Source organism: Schistocerca gregaria, chromosome X (assembly GCF_023897955.1).
Source record: "Schistocerca gregaria isolate iqSchGreg1 chromosome X, iqSchGreg1.2, whole genome shotgun sequence".
Classification (NCBI taxonomy): domain Eukaryota; kingdom Metazoa; phylum Arthropoda; class Insecta; order Orthoptera; family Acrididae; genus Schistocerca; species Schistocerca gregaria.
In genome coordinates, this window is record NC_064931.1 from 780,365,586 (window position 1) to 780,381,144 (window position 15,559).

At 36.2% G+C, this 15,559-nt stretch overlaps 1 protein-coding gene across 1 annotated transcript in view; it reads right to left on the minus strand.

Annotated features, from left to right (window-relative positions):
* Positions 1–409: 409 nt before the first annotated feature.
* The window catches only part of LOC126299457 (uncharacterized), a 226,942-nt gene continuing 211,792 nt past the window's right edge, over positions 410–15,559 (minus strand). The window contains exon 7 of the mRNA XM_049991374.1: positions 410–9,005. Coding sequence (XP_049847331.1) covers positions 7,095–9,005 — 1,911 coding nt within the window. The 3' untranslated portion in view covers positions 410–7,094. The remainder of the gene's footprint in view (positions 9,006–15,559) is intronic.

The window sequence follows — 15,559 nt, forward strand, 5'->3', positions numbered from 1 at the left end:
ATTTCATTACCACACTCTGTTCAGAATTCCTTCAAGCCAGGTCACAAATATTTTTCCTGCATTTATGATGAGGCCAAGAAATTCTTATTATTTATGTAGAAATTATTTATGAATTTGATCAAAATCTATTCTGGCCCCCTTTGTTTAATTCACTGTTACTAAGAGCAACACAATAAACAAGCATTCTCTGTAATGAAATGATCTGTAAGTTTGGTCAAGTGAAGGTAAGGTTTTGTGTTCTTTATGTGCCATACAGGCATCTATTACTCTTGACGCAAGTCTCATATCATCAGTTTACACAATTTAACTTTATACACTTGAAGAAATGGATGTGTTATTGACATAATAAACTGAGGCACCGTTAAAAAGTTTGGAAAGACACAAATGAGAAACACCAAGACTGCAGGAGTGATATAAACTACTTCTTTATTTTTGAAAACATAGCATATTATAGACTGTCCCTTACACATTGGACAGTGAAAAGATCACATACCAGTATTACATCAGGGGCATAGTTCTGTTAAGTTTGTGCACAGCCCAAGTGTTTTGCTATATTGTACATTAAGCCAACCAATGGTAGCTTAATGAAATTTGGCAGAGTTCTGTGGTCTGTAAAACAGCTCTCTTACAACACACCACTCTGAACAAGAATAATAATGCACTTGAATTTCACTGTTGTTGCATATGATATACAACACACTCTTCACATTTGAGGCCAGAATGTTGACTGGTATGGACATAATACATCACAGTAGCTCTGAAGAATTTATGCACCAACACATCAGTAAGTTGTTTTCCTGAAGTTTTCAAGTCTAGGAAAATTCAATGATTCAGTTCAGACACATTCAAATTTGTTCCATGAAAGATCAATGAACTACAGTTTTGACCAATGGTGTTAACACAAATTTTTCTCTCGATGGAAAGGAATACTGTGCATGAACTCAAAAGTATGTATTCAATCACCTACAAACACAAGCAAAATGCAGTCACATGTATCATTCAAACTTTTCTGGGCTGTGTGTTAAAATTTTACTGTCAAACTACACATTCCTTTGTTCCTTTCTTATGGACCTTCAATAAGCTCTTTCATTAATATGATATAAAACTTTTTTTACAGAGGATGAAGATTGTTTTCATCAGGATCATTGAAATAAAAAGGTCTCAATGAGTGAGACTATTATACTATATACACATCCGAAATATCTTGTGCAATTTAACAATAAAACAACAGACATACAAGTATCTATAATATACTCACATCTCATTATTTAATGGTGAAAATAAGTTCCTTTTACTGAACATATACAGTTACATTTAAGAAGCAATTAATAATTTATTTTCAATTAGAAAAGCTAGGCACTGCACTATTACATAAACTGAAAAATCATTGAGAGCTATGTCTCTGAAATTTTAAATCTGAATAAATTTGTCAAACATAACTGCAGATTAAGAAAAGTAAAATAAGTAGAAATAAATACACATTTGAAGAGCACAGTAAAAATATTTGACAAATAACCTTCACATTTATTTCAGTTTACTACCAGCCAACAACAGTACCACATTTCTACACACATAAATAGTATAAATGTAAAACCAGATGTGCAGTGCTACCAAACAAATACACAAAAAAGAACAACTGAAATATGTGGGAGTATAAAACAATGGAAGTTTTCAGTCTCATGATACGCAATTAACAGTTGTTGATAGTTTCTTAGGTGTTCTGCACAATATATTATTCAACACTTCAAGAAAACAGCTGACAACCATATTTTGTGAGATTTTTTGGGAATTCATAATAGTAGAGGGGAGAAAACTGATCTGATAGAGCGAGTATTAACACAAATGTTAAAATTAAATGCCATTTCTGAAAAGTAGAGAAATAGCTGGCTGTTCTTACACTTTTGATAATTATTAAAGCACAGGTGGTATATGCACTAAATGTTCCTTATTTTGTAGTTATACAAAACCCAAAAGATGAAGTAATTTACAGGTTCAAGTTGAGAGAAGCACATTAAAAGTCAAGCAATGACATGTACAGAATGAGCTGATTTTTCTTATACTTATTTATGAGCCAGAGTCATCTGAACTAAATGTTCTCTCTTTTATAGTTACACAAATCCCACAAGATTAAGTGATTTAAAAGTTCAAGTTGGGAGAAGCACATCGTTAAAGTAGTTCATAGCTGTCTCTGGAATTTGTATCTCATCTCTTAGGGTCCTGTAATTTACTTCCCTCTGTAATGTACCTATATCTTCCTTACTATTTTCTGCAAAATTGCAAAGCTTGAGTCCTTTGTTCTTGATTGACACCAAGAAAAGACTTTTGTGGCATTTTTAGCCCTCCCTTCAACAAATATGGTTGAAACAATTGTTTTCCTATTGTTCATAACTTTTGTTTTTCTTGATAATATTTAATCTTGAAATTATAGTTAAAAATAAATAAACAAAACATTTACAACACAGTATACTGGGAGTATGTATCAGACTAAAAATGAACAGTAAAATCAAGCGGGTAGGATAGAAATCATTCAGTAAACAGAAAATTTGTATAACAATCAAATTTACACCTTCAGTCTTCAGGAAACAAATGCTCTGGATAATGAAGCACCTTTGTAATTAAAGTTTCTTTTGTAATTGTGTAACACACACCACAATGACTATGAGATGAGCTCACATGTATTCTCTCTATCAAATTAATTTATATGCTACTATAAGGAGATATTTGTGCAAGGTGGTCTGTTATTGATTTCCTTATTTGTGTGGGCATATAACAAACACCATTTGACCAACAAATCACAGAAAAATGTATCCATGATTCTACACTACACAATGTTGACAGCATATGGAGTTTACAGATTTCTGAAAGTGCAGAGAAACATTAACTACCGAAGTAAATGAATTTTTCTAAAACCACTGCTTTAGGGAACAGAAGGCTGATCATTTGAAATAAGTACTTGGCACCTACAAAAGTGGATTGGGTCCAGTGTGTACAGGCGAATAACTGCGGCTACAAGCCAACCAACATGGATGTTGGTTTTAAGTAGTTTTCCAGTCTGTATATGAAATGCTTCATATGTTCTCAGATTCTATTTTAATTTCATCCACAGGTGTGCACATTATATGATTCACAATTGGGGAGAGAGGGCAAAGAATTCTTCCATTGTTCATACTAGGATTTCAGAAATAAAGTTTACTTTAGGTGGGGTCCACAAGAATAGAAGTGGCTTGCAAACAGAGTTAGACCTTGATGTAAAACAAAAATATGCTCCTATAGGAGGAGGAGGAGGAGTAGCTTGTGATAGTGGTACAGATTAAGAGAGAATAAGATATATTAAACTTGTAACTCAAGGTACAAAGATGTTACTTTTATTGTTTAATTCAATACTTTTCAACAAATTTAATGAAAGTAATGAGATTTGTGAACCTTCTTGTTAGATTCACACCTGCCAATGCAAAAGCCAAGAAAATAGGCACTGCTTCCTAGCTGCAGAAATGGCAAGAAAGCTGCAAATATGATACAGTTATTAACTGTCAGGCATATCCACTTGAATGTTTTCTTGCCAAGGAAGCGCATGGGGCAATACAGTGAAAACAATCGTTTTGTAATAATTTACAATTAGGTTCAAATCTGCTTCCAGATTACGGGTTTTTATGGATTCACCAAATCATTAAACACTATTGCCAAGACTTTTTGTTATAATAAGACAATAGCTGATAACATTCCTCAGCATTGAAAACACTGAACTTGGACTGAATCACTGGTGAATTCAATACTGATGGGACAGTTAGAATCTGGTATTATTTCACAAGAATATTAATATAGATCATAGTTAAAGCCTGCTGCCTATAAATGAAACTGTTCACAAAAGTTATGGAGGCAGGAGACATTAGGAAACTATATCATTACAACTTGTCCAGAGTGCAGGGAAGCTGGTTAACGATAAAAGCTGAAATTAAAGAGATAAAAGAAAAGCAAGCTCAGTTATGTGCAAAGCAAGAAACCATATTCAACATTATTATTTGTATTATACAGGCTTATGGGGCAATTTCTCTCACTGCTTCAGTTCTGCACTGATTCATCCTTTAATCTCATTTTTCACAACAGTCCCACACACACCTCCCCTCTGTAACAAAAGGAATGTTTAATTTGTTAGATCATCACTACAACACTGTATCATCAATTCCTGCCTACACTTTGCTTTGATACATATATTTGTTTCTGACTTTTTAATTTTGATTAATCCTTTTCCTTGATTTCCTAGCTTGGTGATGATTAAAGATGGCCTACCTATCATTGCTGCATTATACAGTGAACAATACTGCCTTCACTATTTGGAACATAAACTCCCATCACAGAACGAAACATATGTGAAGAAGTAAAATGCAGCAATAAGCAGAGGCATTCTCACATTCAGCTTATGCTAAGCAGGACTGTTGGGCAGAAGGGGCAATTTTCAGTGGTCAGTTATGGGAAATAGCTATTGCTACTACAGACATAATAACCACAGCCATTCAACTTGAGACCAGAAATAGCCCATGGGGCACACATTAACTTTGTGATCCTGTTTATCATATAACAAAATCTTGACATATTTGTGTCATAGATCTGACATATGTATCACAGATGTATGTCTACAGTATAATCTCTATATACACACAAACTTAACACAGAGTTACACATACTTGCTCTTGTTAAAGCAGTATTACAGGTAAATAAATAAACTGTCAAGAGAAATAAATGAGATATTTCAGAAAACAAATATTCAGACATGTATCATATGCTAGGCACCTTCCTCTCTTAAGTCTCCTCTTCATTTATATGGTGGCTTTCTGATAAACATGTATAACATACAGAACAGAATATAAATTTACTACACCTCTGTTGAAAAGTTTGTATTATTTAAGAAGTTACTTTTTTCTCACAATTATCATAACAACATTGATTGCTATATTGTTATGTTTAGGTTTAACAAACTTTTCCATTTACACTGTTATACTAACACTTTACATCTTTCCAGTTATGCTGACAGCTATAACAGATATAGCCATAGGAACAAATATCAGAAAATCGTAAAAGAGTGCACATTAGCACCTAGTGATACTAAAAACTAACAACAGGAGGAAGACATTAAAAGAAATAGGAAGAATTATTTATGTTAATAGTAACAATTTGCTTTTATTCTTGTACAACACGTATTCTCATGAGCTAAGAATTTCCAGGGGATGAAAACCTGGAACAGTGTAAGTTATATTCTTCAATGAAAAGTGTAAAAGTCCTTGATGTCTCAGCATATTCATTGACAGATCTCTCTTCTTATTACTTAAGCGCACACACTTCATAAAGACAAATGCTCCTCTTACACAAATCAAACTTCACATAAGTATTTTGTTCGTAAGAATAAATATGTTTTATTTAGGACTGTAGAACAGAAACTGAATCCATTGTGCAAACAAGTTAATGATTCACTGCTTTGCTCAGTACTATCTGCCATCAAGATTGGAAGTGATCAACGGCATTTGAAACAACAGAAAGTCACTCTATTTCTTCCACATTTAAAATGTCAGTTATAAAATTTTAAAATGGTACGTAGTTGAGATACAGGTGAAACCACAGACTTCATAATTTCAAGGTACAATACAGCTTTTCTTAAAACTGTTCACAAGGTTACAAATCATAGAATTTAATTAGGTTATTGAAATAATACAGTTCATCCTTGTCATCTGTAGAATGAACTGTTATTCCAATCACATGGGACCGGCAGAGGTAGGTATTAATAAGTTTTCTTATTCTGATTCCCAAAGAGATTTCTGTATTATTTTCAGTTACCTACAATATATTTTGGATAAATTTTACAACAATTTTCTCTCAACAACCAAAGCACAATATGGAACTACAAAGGGTAATAATTACATAACAATGAAACAAGGTTATTGTACAGAAATAGTCACAGCAACAATTCAAAACTTTTATTAATGACAGGCAGGAATCCCAGACATTCTAACTGAAAATGTCATATTCTGTTGACCTCAGTGACTGAACTCCATCCAACTTAATAAAATCATGGTCAATGCTGATTTGCAGCTGCAGTCTTAAAACAGTAATCCATTCAATTTACTACATACCATTGACATAAAACAGTACAATCAAGTTTCTGTATTTGTACAATTCTGGTAACTTCACCTACTCTACTAAAAGCTTTTGTTTAACCACTCCCATGTATTTTCATTCTTAGAAAAATATTCAGTCATACATGCATCACATCTAACATTTGGAGAGAAGACAGACAGACATAAGACAGACAGTCATAAGACAGGCAGACAGACATATTTGCATGTGTGCACATGAATGTGCATGCTCACACACCTCCAAGCACACATCTGTGCATTCAAAACACACACACACACACTCACACACACACACACACACACACACACACACAGAGAGAGAGAGAGAGAGAGAGAGAGAGAGAGAGAGAGAGACTCAATGTACAAAGTTGTGTACAGACATTTCAGTCACACACATGAAATACAGAGGAAAAAATTGAAACAGTAATACAACTATAGGCCAGCTGCCATGAAAACTCAAAAAATTCTGCACATAGAGATCCATCAACATATATTTCTGAACAAAGCCTTGTGGCAGATCTTAAAAATCACAGTACTGAAGCCTGTCATGAAATTTACAGTGGAGACTTTAGAAGCTCCCATAAGATACAAAACCATGTCTCTAGCACATTGACGAGTTTTGGCATTATATACCCTGTGATTATTTTCAAACACAACATAAGATTAAACAAAAACAAAAAACAAACAGGCAGTCAAATAACAACACACCTGTTATTTTTGTACAAGTTATAGTAATTTTTAACAGTATCACATTAAAAAAGCTATGCATCCATACTGCAATGTATTAGTAGATCTTCATAAAGTTAAATATAAATTTTAGAATACAACAAACACTGGATTACATGCACACATCACTGAATTTATCATTCTCTTCTTTGTCACTACATACAAAATGCACATATAACTGTTGTTAGATTGCAACTGTTTCTTGAAAAGTCCTCTTCTTACTGTTCATTATTAACATAACTATCAAAAACTACCAAACCCAATATCCATTCTGTCCTGTTTTAATCGATCAAGCATGTGATTTGGGAGGTAGCTCGGTTGAGGATAGGTACTGTTTGAGTACGGGGACGGGTATGGATAATTTGGACTTGGCACATGCAAGCTGTGAGCTGGAGGATACTGAAAGCTACCCCCAGATGCTCCAGCATACGGTGGAGCACTATGAGAGTACTGACCATATGGATATGGCAAAGAATGTGTTCCCATGCTCATGGGGTTGTGAAGTCCCACAGGTGATCCCAGAGTTCCCATCGAACTGCCCATACCACATGCTCGTTCCATTATTCCACCACTCATTCCATTGCCAAACATTCCATTTGCACTACTCACTACGTGACTGGCCATTGGGTGTGGTGCACCAATTAGATTGGGGTATGTATTAACATTAGAGTTCATTGGTGCATAGTTGGAAGCTAAGCTGCTGACAGAGAATGAACTAGAAACTTGTCCTCCTGCTTCATGATTCACTGCTGTACTGCTGTTTGCAAGTGATGTTACAGAAAAGTTCATGCTTCCATTACTATGATGCAAACTATAACTGTTTGATGTGCTGACAGAGTAGTTTGAACCAGAGCTTGTATAATGTGGACTATAATTATTAGAATTGTGACCGTTCGCTGCACTGTACTGTTGACCACTTGAATAGCCTCCAAGGTACCCTGAGTTGTCATTAAACTGAGTGGTAGGAATATGGCCATTGCTGAACTGCTCTTCAACATTACCGTTTCCAATTGTACTATGAGGGGCCTCACCATCTGCAATACTTGGAATTTGATCTACCAAAGATTCAAGCCCTGATAAACTTTTGGATGATACATCTTGGTTTAAATTTCTCTTTGAATTGTATTCTGTCCCTGTATAACCTAAAACAGAATGGTTATCTGGACTTGTCTGGAAATTTCCATAATTTGGGTAACCTAGATTATTGGAATCATTGGGAGGTGCAGGACTTGAAAACCGACACTCAGTGGGATTTTGGTTATTTTCTCCCATTACCTCTTCCTTTGATGTTCTAGCCGCACTTTGCTGCCCATCATTTGTTTCCTCTGGCATGCTACTCGGAGGTTCAAAGTCAGGAGGTGCCAGACTTGGAGAAGTTGGTGATGGAGATCCTAGATTATGTTCAGACGAAATCGCTGCACTGATTTCAGATGAAAGATCAGAGTGAGTGAAGGACTGTGACGGTGGCTGAGGGGACTGTGTATAATGCTGCTGTGATGGAACAGGTGAGTGATGATAATTAGGAATTTCTGATGGTGATTGCGAAGGGTGTTGGGAGTACGAATGAGAGTGTCCTCCATATGAAGGTGAGAAATTCTGTTGTCCATAGCTAGATGGTGACTGAATAGGGGGAGAGAAACAATTATTAGAAACTGTTGTTGATGAATTTGTATGGTCAATAAGGCCATTAGTATTTGGAATTACATCCTCTGTCTTAATTTTTTTTGGCCTGCCCCTTTTCTTCTTTGGCACTTCACAAACATTGTTAGGCTCTTTCTTCGGTGCTTCGGCACTAGGTTTTTTTACTTCAACACAATCTGATTTAATCTTCTTTGGCCTTCCTCTCTTCTTCTTAGCTGGTGGCTGATCTTCTTTTTTCATGACTGCATTACTCAAATCAGTCAGCTCATCATTGGCAGGAATTCGTCCATAACCATAGAAACTGTGCTCATCCTTTGGCTCATCTTTCAGTTCCGGTTCAAAGTAGTTCTTCAGCTTAGAGTCTGTGAAAACTACCTCTGTTTCATCAAGGTCTGTAATTATTCCATTGAGATAATCTCTGAATTTCTTGAGAGCAGCATAAAAAGGAACCTTATCAGCAGCACGAGGAAGCTGTGCACATCTGGCACTTGATGATGGCATCACCCACATATACTGAAACAAGTAAAAAACAAAGTATATTAATGTGAGAACTATCCATAAGCCCAGAAATACTGTGTTCGGACTATGATCATGGTTATCAGTGCTGTAACAGATTCACCCAAAATCTTTAGTTACTAATTACAGTTGAAGGCAATCAAAGCATTAAAATCAAAAATAAACTTCTAAAGCTTCAAAGCATTTACAACTACCAAGTTCATATCGTCAGAGCAGAAACAATATTGTGCAACTGATTTTTCCGGACTTTGGTCAGCTGGTGAACTTAAATCAGCACAGCTGCTTTTACTGCAAGAATAGCACACTTTCTTTTCTTTACAATGAAAATGATGCTGAAAGAATTTGAAGTAAGTTCCACCAGGATGTATTTTAAAACTGTACTTTATTAAACACTACTAGTTTTCAGCATGGCTCATTCTCAAGTTTGTTTCATCTACATCTATATCCCACTAGTTCCCTTATGGTGTGTGGTGGACTGCACGTTGTGTATCAATGTCATTTCCCCTTTTCCTGTTCGAGTCATGTCTGGTTTACCGAAACAATGATTGCTGGTAAACCTCTGAGTGGGCTCGGATCTCTCTAATTTTACCTTCATGGTCTTTTCATGAGTGATACATATGAGGAGCCTGACTCTTTTAGGAACGTATGCTCTAAAAATTTCAACAGTAAACAATACTGTGATACAGAATGCTTCTCTTCCTGCATCTGCCACTGCACTCAGCATCTCAGCATTGAGTATCTCTGTGATATTTTTGTGCTTACTAAATGAACCCATAATTAAATATGGTGCTCTTCTTTGGATCCTCACTGTTTACTCTATCAATCCTATTCGGTAGAGATCCCAGACTGATGAGCACTATTCAGGTACTGGTCAAATGAAGCTTTCATACGCTATCTACTCTGTGGGCAGATTGCATTTCCTGTGGGTTCTTCAGATGAATCTCAATCTGGCATCTGCCTCACCTGTGATTAGTTTTATGTAGTTATTCTACTTTAAATCACTCCATATGCATACTCCTACATATTTTATGAATGCAACTGCTTCCAGTGATTATTCTACTATCATGTAACCAAGAGTCTTTCTGGCTATTTATGCTTAGTATGTTACATTTGTTTATACTGATGGTTAAGTGTCAATCCCTGCACCAAATATTGATCCTCTACAGGGCTTCCTGCATCTTGCTACAATTTTCTAGGGTTGCGACTTCTTTGTATACAACCACATCATCCACAAAAAGTCTCATGGAACTTTCAATGACAAAGCACATTCAGGAGGACGCTGGTTCAAGTCCCCATTCAGCCACCTAGTTTTAGGTTTTGCATGAATTCTCTAAGACACTTACAGCAAATGCCGATATGTTCCTTTGAAAAGGACACAGATTTCCTTCCCCAATTCGAACCGGTGTCCCAGGTCTAATGACCTCAGCGTCAATGGGGCTTTAAACCCTAATTTTTCTTCCTTAATATTTCTTTCATGTCTGCTTCTCATAGATGTTCTTTCACCCAAATACAAACATCCCTTGCCACTGAATGATCCTCTGCCAGCAGAAATGTGATCACTAGTTACTGTAAAAGCATGGTCTTTTTTGTCTATCCCTTGAACTATATCATTGACATCTTATTACATACATTGACTAGCAATTTCATCAAAAGCTAAGACTGTTAAAACTGACAGGTTCCTGTGAACACATTTTGTACTGTACTAAAGAAAAATGGTATGTAGATTGACAAGGCATGGTCTACGAGACTACAATGTATGTCCAAACAAACTAGAAAGAGACAGTGCAATGAACAAGAAAATCTTGTAGAATTGGTGATTAAGGAAGGGCATTCTGCCAGAACTGATCATGGAAAGTGAGTTAAAAATTTTTTGCGCAGTCTGAGAGATCACATGTCATGAGTTAAAGGGCTAATATGGGGTGTGTCCTCCCTTTGTCTTGATGACAGCCTGTATTCTATCGGGGACACTTTCAATGAGGTGTCTGAATTTTGGTAGAGGAATGGCAGCCCATTCTTCCTCAAGAGCTAAAACCAGAAAAGATAGTGGCATTGGACGCTGGGACCTAGAGCGAAGTTGATGTTCTACTTCATCCCAAAGGTTTTAAAAAGGATTAAGGTCGGGACTCTGGGCAGGCCAGTTCGTTTTTAGGTATGTTATTGTTCACAAACCATTGCCATGCAAATGCTGCTTTATGATAGGGTGCATTGACATGATGATACAAACAATCATTGTCTCCAGACTGTTTCTCTACTGTACACAGTATAAAATGCTGTAAAATTCCTCTCCATTTAGCGTTTTTTTAAAGTTTTTAACCAACATGGTTGGGAGCATCAGTGATCTTACTTGTGATAATTTCTTATGAAGAAACAGTCACGATCACAAAATATCATTTAAAATGACCGGTATCGGCACATACAGTAGGCCACTTCTAGATTGACTGCACCAATTGCTGAAACTGGTGACATGTTGAGCATCTGCACAATAAGTGCTCTGCTCTTGACAACAGGCAGCTGCTCAGCACATCACCAGTTCCAGCAGATGGTGCAATCACTTTCAAGATGGCTGAAAGCAATTATTTTAAATAAATGGTATTTTGCAATCATGACTGTTTCCTCACAAGTAGTTTTTTTTTTTAAGTATGATGAGGGAACTGCACCATAACCATGACAAACACCCCTATTCCATACCACCATGTCCTCCATACTGCACTGTCGGCACAACACAGGACAGCAGGAAATGCTCTCCAGGTATTTGCCAAACCCAAATGCTACCATCGAACTGCCAAAGGGAATAGTGTGATTCATCACTCCAAATCACTTGTTTCAAGTCATCCACTGCCCAGTGGCATCACGTTTTACATCACCTCTAGTATTGCTTAGCACTGACTACAGACATGTGGTTTATGAGGAGCTGCTCAACCATTGTACTCATTGTTTTTAACTCCCTATTCTGCTGATTGTGTGTGAATTTTTAAACCAAGCTCTCCAGTCTGTCAGTACATGAAGTCTGCCTGATCTCAGTTTAGCTGGGTTATTCCTACGTGTTTCCACTTCACAGTCACATCGTCAACAGTTGGTTTGGGTAGCTTTTTGGAAGGGCTGAAATGTTCCTAATGGAACTGCTACTCAGATGATGTCCAATGATTAGTTTTATGTTCAAAGTCACTGAGCTCTCCTGACTCACCCCTTCTGCTGTTACTGTTTCTCTACTGACGACACAATACTCCTCACCTCCTTTCACACTGACTGGTCTGCCCCTCGTGATAACTAATGATCAATAAGGCATTACACAGCACTGTCTTTTGAATAAATAGTGTATGCACAGACCTATAGATTTATTTAACTGCTGACAATTAGCTATAGAATCAGGGAATATACTTTCTGGTTGTGTATCATGATTTTTTATACACCCAAAATAAAACTTCTCTGCAAGCTTAACATGGATCCTACAAGCTCAAGTAATATGGAATCTGGATTGGTCTGTCTGTCCACAAGATGCAGAAGGCTGTACACAGTGGAGCCCAGGATGTTGCCACAGCTCATGCTTCCGCACTGTCACCTGACAAATTAAATAGTATATTGTTCTTATGGGGAGCTATTTCCACACATGAAGCTAAGTATCCCATGTAGCACAAGAAGTGTGATGGGGCTGCTATTTTTTACAATATCTATACAAAACCTCATGGAAAACAGTTCAAAGTCTCTGAGGTGTTCAAAACATTATTTTAAATAAATTGAAGATTTATGAGATTGTTAGTATAGACAACCAAAGGATGTCATATCTAATCAACAGAATGCAGAAACGTGTACCTAGAAATTCAATCAATCTTGCCACAGGCCATAATTATGACTGGGAGAAATCGTGTATGGGGTTCCCCAAGGCTCAAGTTTACGACCACTATCGTTCTTCATTTATGTGAATAATCTTCTGTCTAATATACAACAAACAGAATTATTTCTGTTTGCAGATTCAGTTCTGCAGATCTAGGGGTACTACACCATTGGTAAGTGTAACATATGGTGAGGAAATAATAAATAGGGTGGAAACATCAAAATTATTAGGAGTCCATATTGATGCAAATTTAAATTGGAAAAAAAGTGCATTTTGGAACTCCTAAAAGAACTCAGTTCAGCCACATTCACACTTAGAATCATTGCAAATCTTGGAAGGGGATAAATCAGTAAGTTGACATATTTGGCATATTTTCATTCAATAATGTGATATGGAAAAATGTTCTGGGATAACTTATCTTTAATAACAAAAGACTTCATTATGCAAAAATGTGCTGTAATAACGTGTGGTCACCCATGTTCATATTGTAGACATCTGTTTAAAGAGTTGGGTATTCTGAATACTGCTTCACAGTATATTTATTCCCTCATGAAGTTTGTAGTACATAATCCACTACAGTTCAAAATGAACAATGAGGTACCTAATTACAATACCAGAAGGAAAAATGACATTCATTACTCCACATTAATGTTGTCTTTAGCAGAAAAAGGAATACACAATGCCCCAACAAAGATTTTTGATCACTTAGCCAGTGATATAAAATGTCGAACAGACAGCAAAATGAATTTTATTACAGGGAGGTCACATAAAAAATTGTTACGACATGCAGCACTTGGTGAAAACTTGCATATGACAAGTAGAGGCCAGGCCCCACAACATACTGATTTTGATACACTCTGCTATACTAATCTGAGAATGCTGAAAATAGACCCTGTGAAAGGATTGAGGTCTCAATGCTTCCATTTTGGACCAAGTGGAGCCATTAGACTCCTCAAAAATAAGGAAATTTTATTTACATATATCAAGCTGCAACCAAATAGTTACAAAAAAATGAAAGACTTAGTGATTTTCATTCATTGTAGATATACTCTGGGAGAAGATTCCCTGCTGACAGTGCTGATAGTGGCAGTGGCCATATGGTAAATGACCTGCATTCATATCATAGTCAACAGAGCACTTCTTAGGATACATTTCACTTTGTAGTGAGATATGACAGCCGATTTGAAATTTACACACTATTATTTTAAATGAAATATTTTTTATTGTGAACAAAGAAAAAAGTTAGAAGCATATGTGCCTTTGGTGGAGACTAAAGGTTTGCTTGTGGTTTTTACCCCTCATATATTAACCTTTTTTAGAGGAATATGAAGATGAAAAAACAATCACAACTGTTAAATCATTATTGCTGGAGTATCTGTCTCTTTCCCTCTTTCTAGTAATGAGACAGGTTTGTTTCTTTCTACGTGATTAGTGAAATTTTCAGTGAATACACAATTATTATAAGATGTCAATTACAGGCCATAACAAATTAAGGTACCATAAATATTAATACAATTTTACTAAACTAAGTGTGTGTACATATGAAATATTACCTAACAAAAATTACATCAGAGCACATAACTGCTTATATGGTGAATGCCATTAGACATCCTTAAAGGTTTACCATGACAGGAAGAACATGAGGAGTCTTCAAGAAACAAGAGGCAGAGAGGAAGTAGAGATGATATAGTTTGTGAGAAAACACAGAAAAAAGTAAATTGATAAATACATATAACACAGTATACAGTCTGTGCCAATGATCAAATGTGTCGTCAAAGTCTAGTACAGTGCAGCCTGAAATGTATGAATAAAATTTCCTCATTTTTGATTAGTGTAATGATTCCACCTGGTCCAAAATGGATCCTGCATCATGAAATCTGACCACAATTTTTTAATGGAAGTGTAGTGGTCTACACCTCTTCAAGCTCCCCGTTGATTAATATGTTAAAGTTCATCGAAAAAATAAAATAAATTGTAGGTTGCAAGGTCTGGCTCCTCTTTCTGCGCCTTAAAATTCAAAGATTTATAATTTAATGTGTGTAAATATATGAAAAACTATATCACTGACAATCATCACAGGAATCAGTCACAACTATCAAGTATATGGGAATACCCATCTGGGCAATTTAACGTGAAACAACCATATAAATCTAACTGCGAGGGAGACAGATCACACACTGAAATTTCGTGGCAGAATTTTGTGGAGGTGCAATTCATTTAACCTTCATTTGAGCAATTCATATGTACTGTTTATTGGCATGAGACAGCTTAGTGTCAAAGGAAGAGCTAGAAAAGTTTCAAAGAAGATCTACATGACTGTTGTGAGTTTGTTTAATGTTCATGACACTGTCACAGAAATTCTCAACACTTTCCAATGAAAATTTCTGAAATAAATAACAGTGTGCACTGCAGAGAGTCTACCCCTAAAAACGTTTCAAGAACTTCCTGACCACGGGAGAAAATTTAGAAGGATTTGAGAGTATATGGAGGGGTACTAACAGTCTTCCTACTCACATAACAACTGCAAATGGAAACATACCATCCACAAATGGAACAGGAAAGGGGGGAGAGGGGTATAATTCTGGTAGTCACGTATGGTGCCTAGCATAATACAGATGAAAATGCAGAAGGCCCAAAAGAACATGTCCCACTTGGTAGACCCCAAGAGTAAGAGTATATTTTGTGATACAATGATTGGTATTGACAGTTTAGGTGGTCA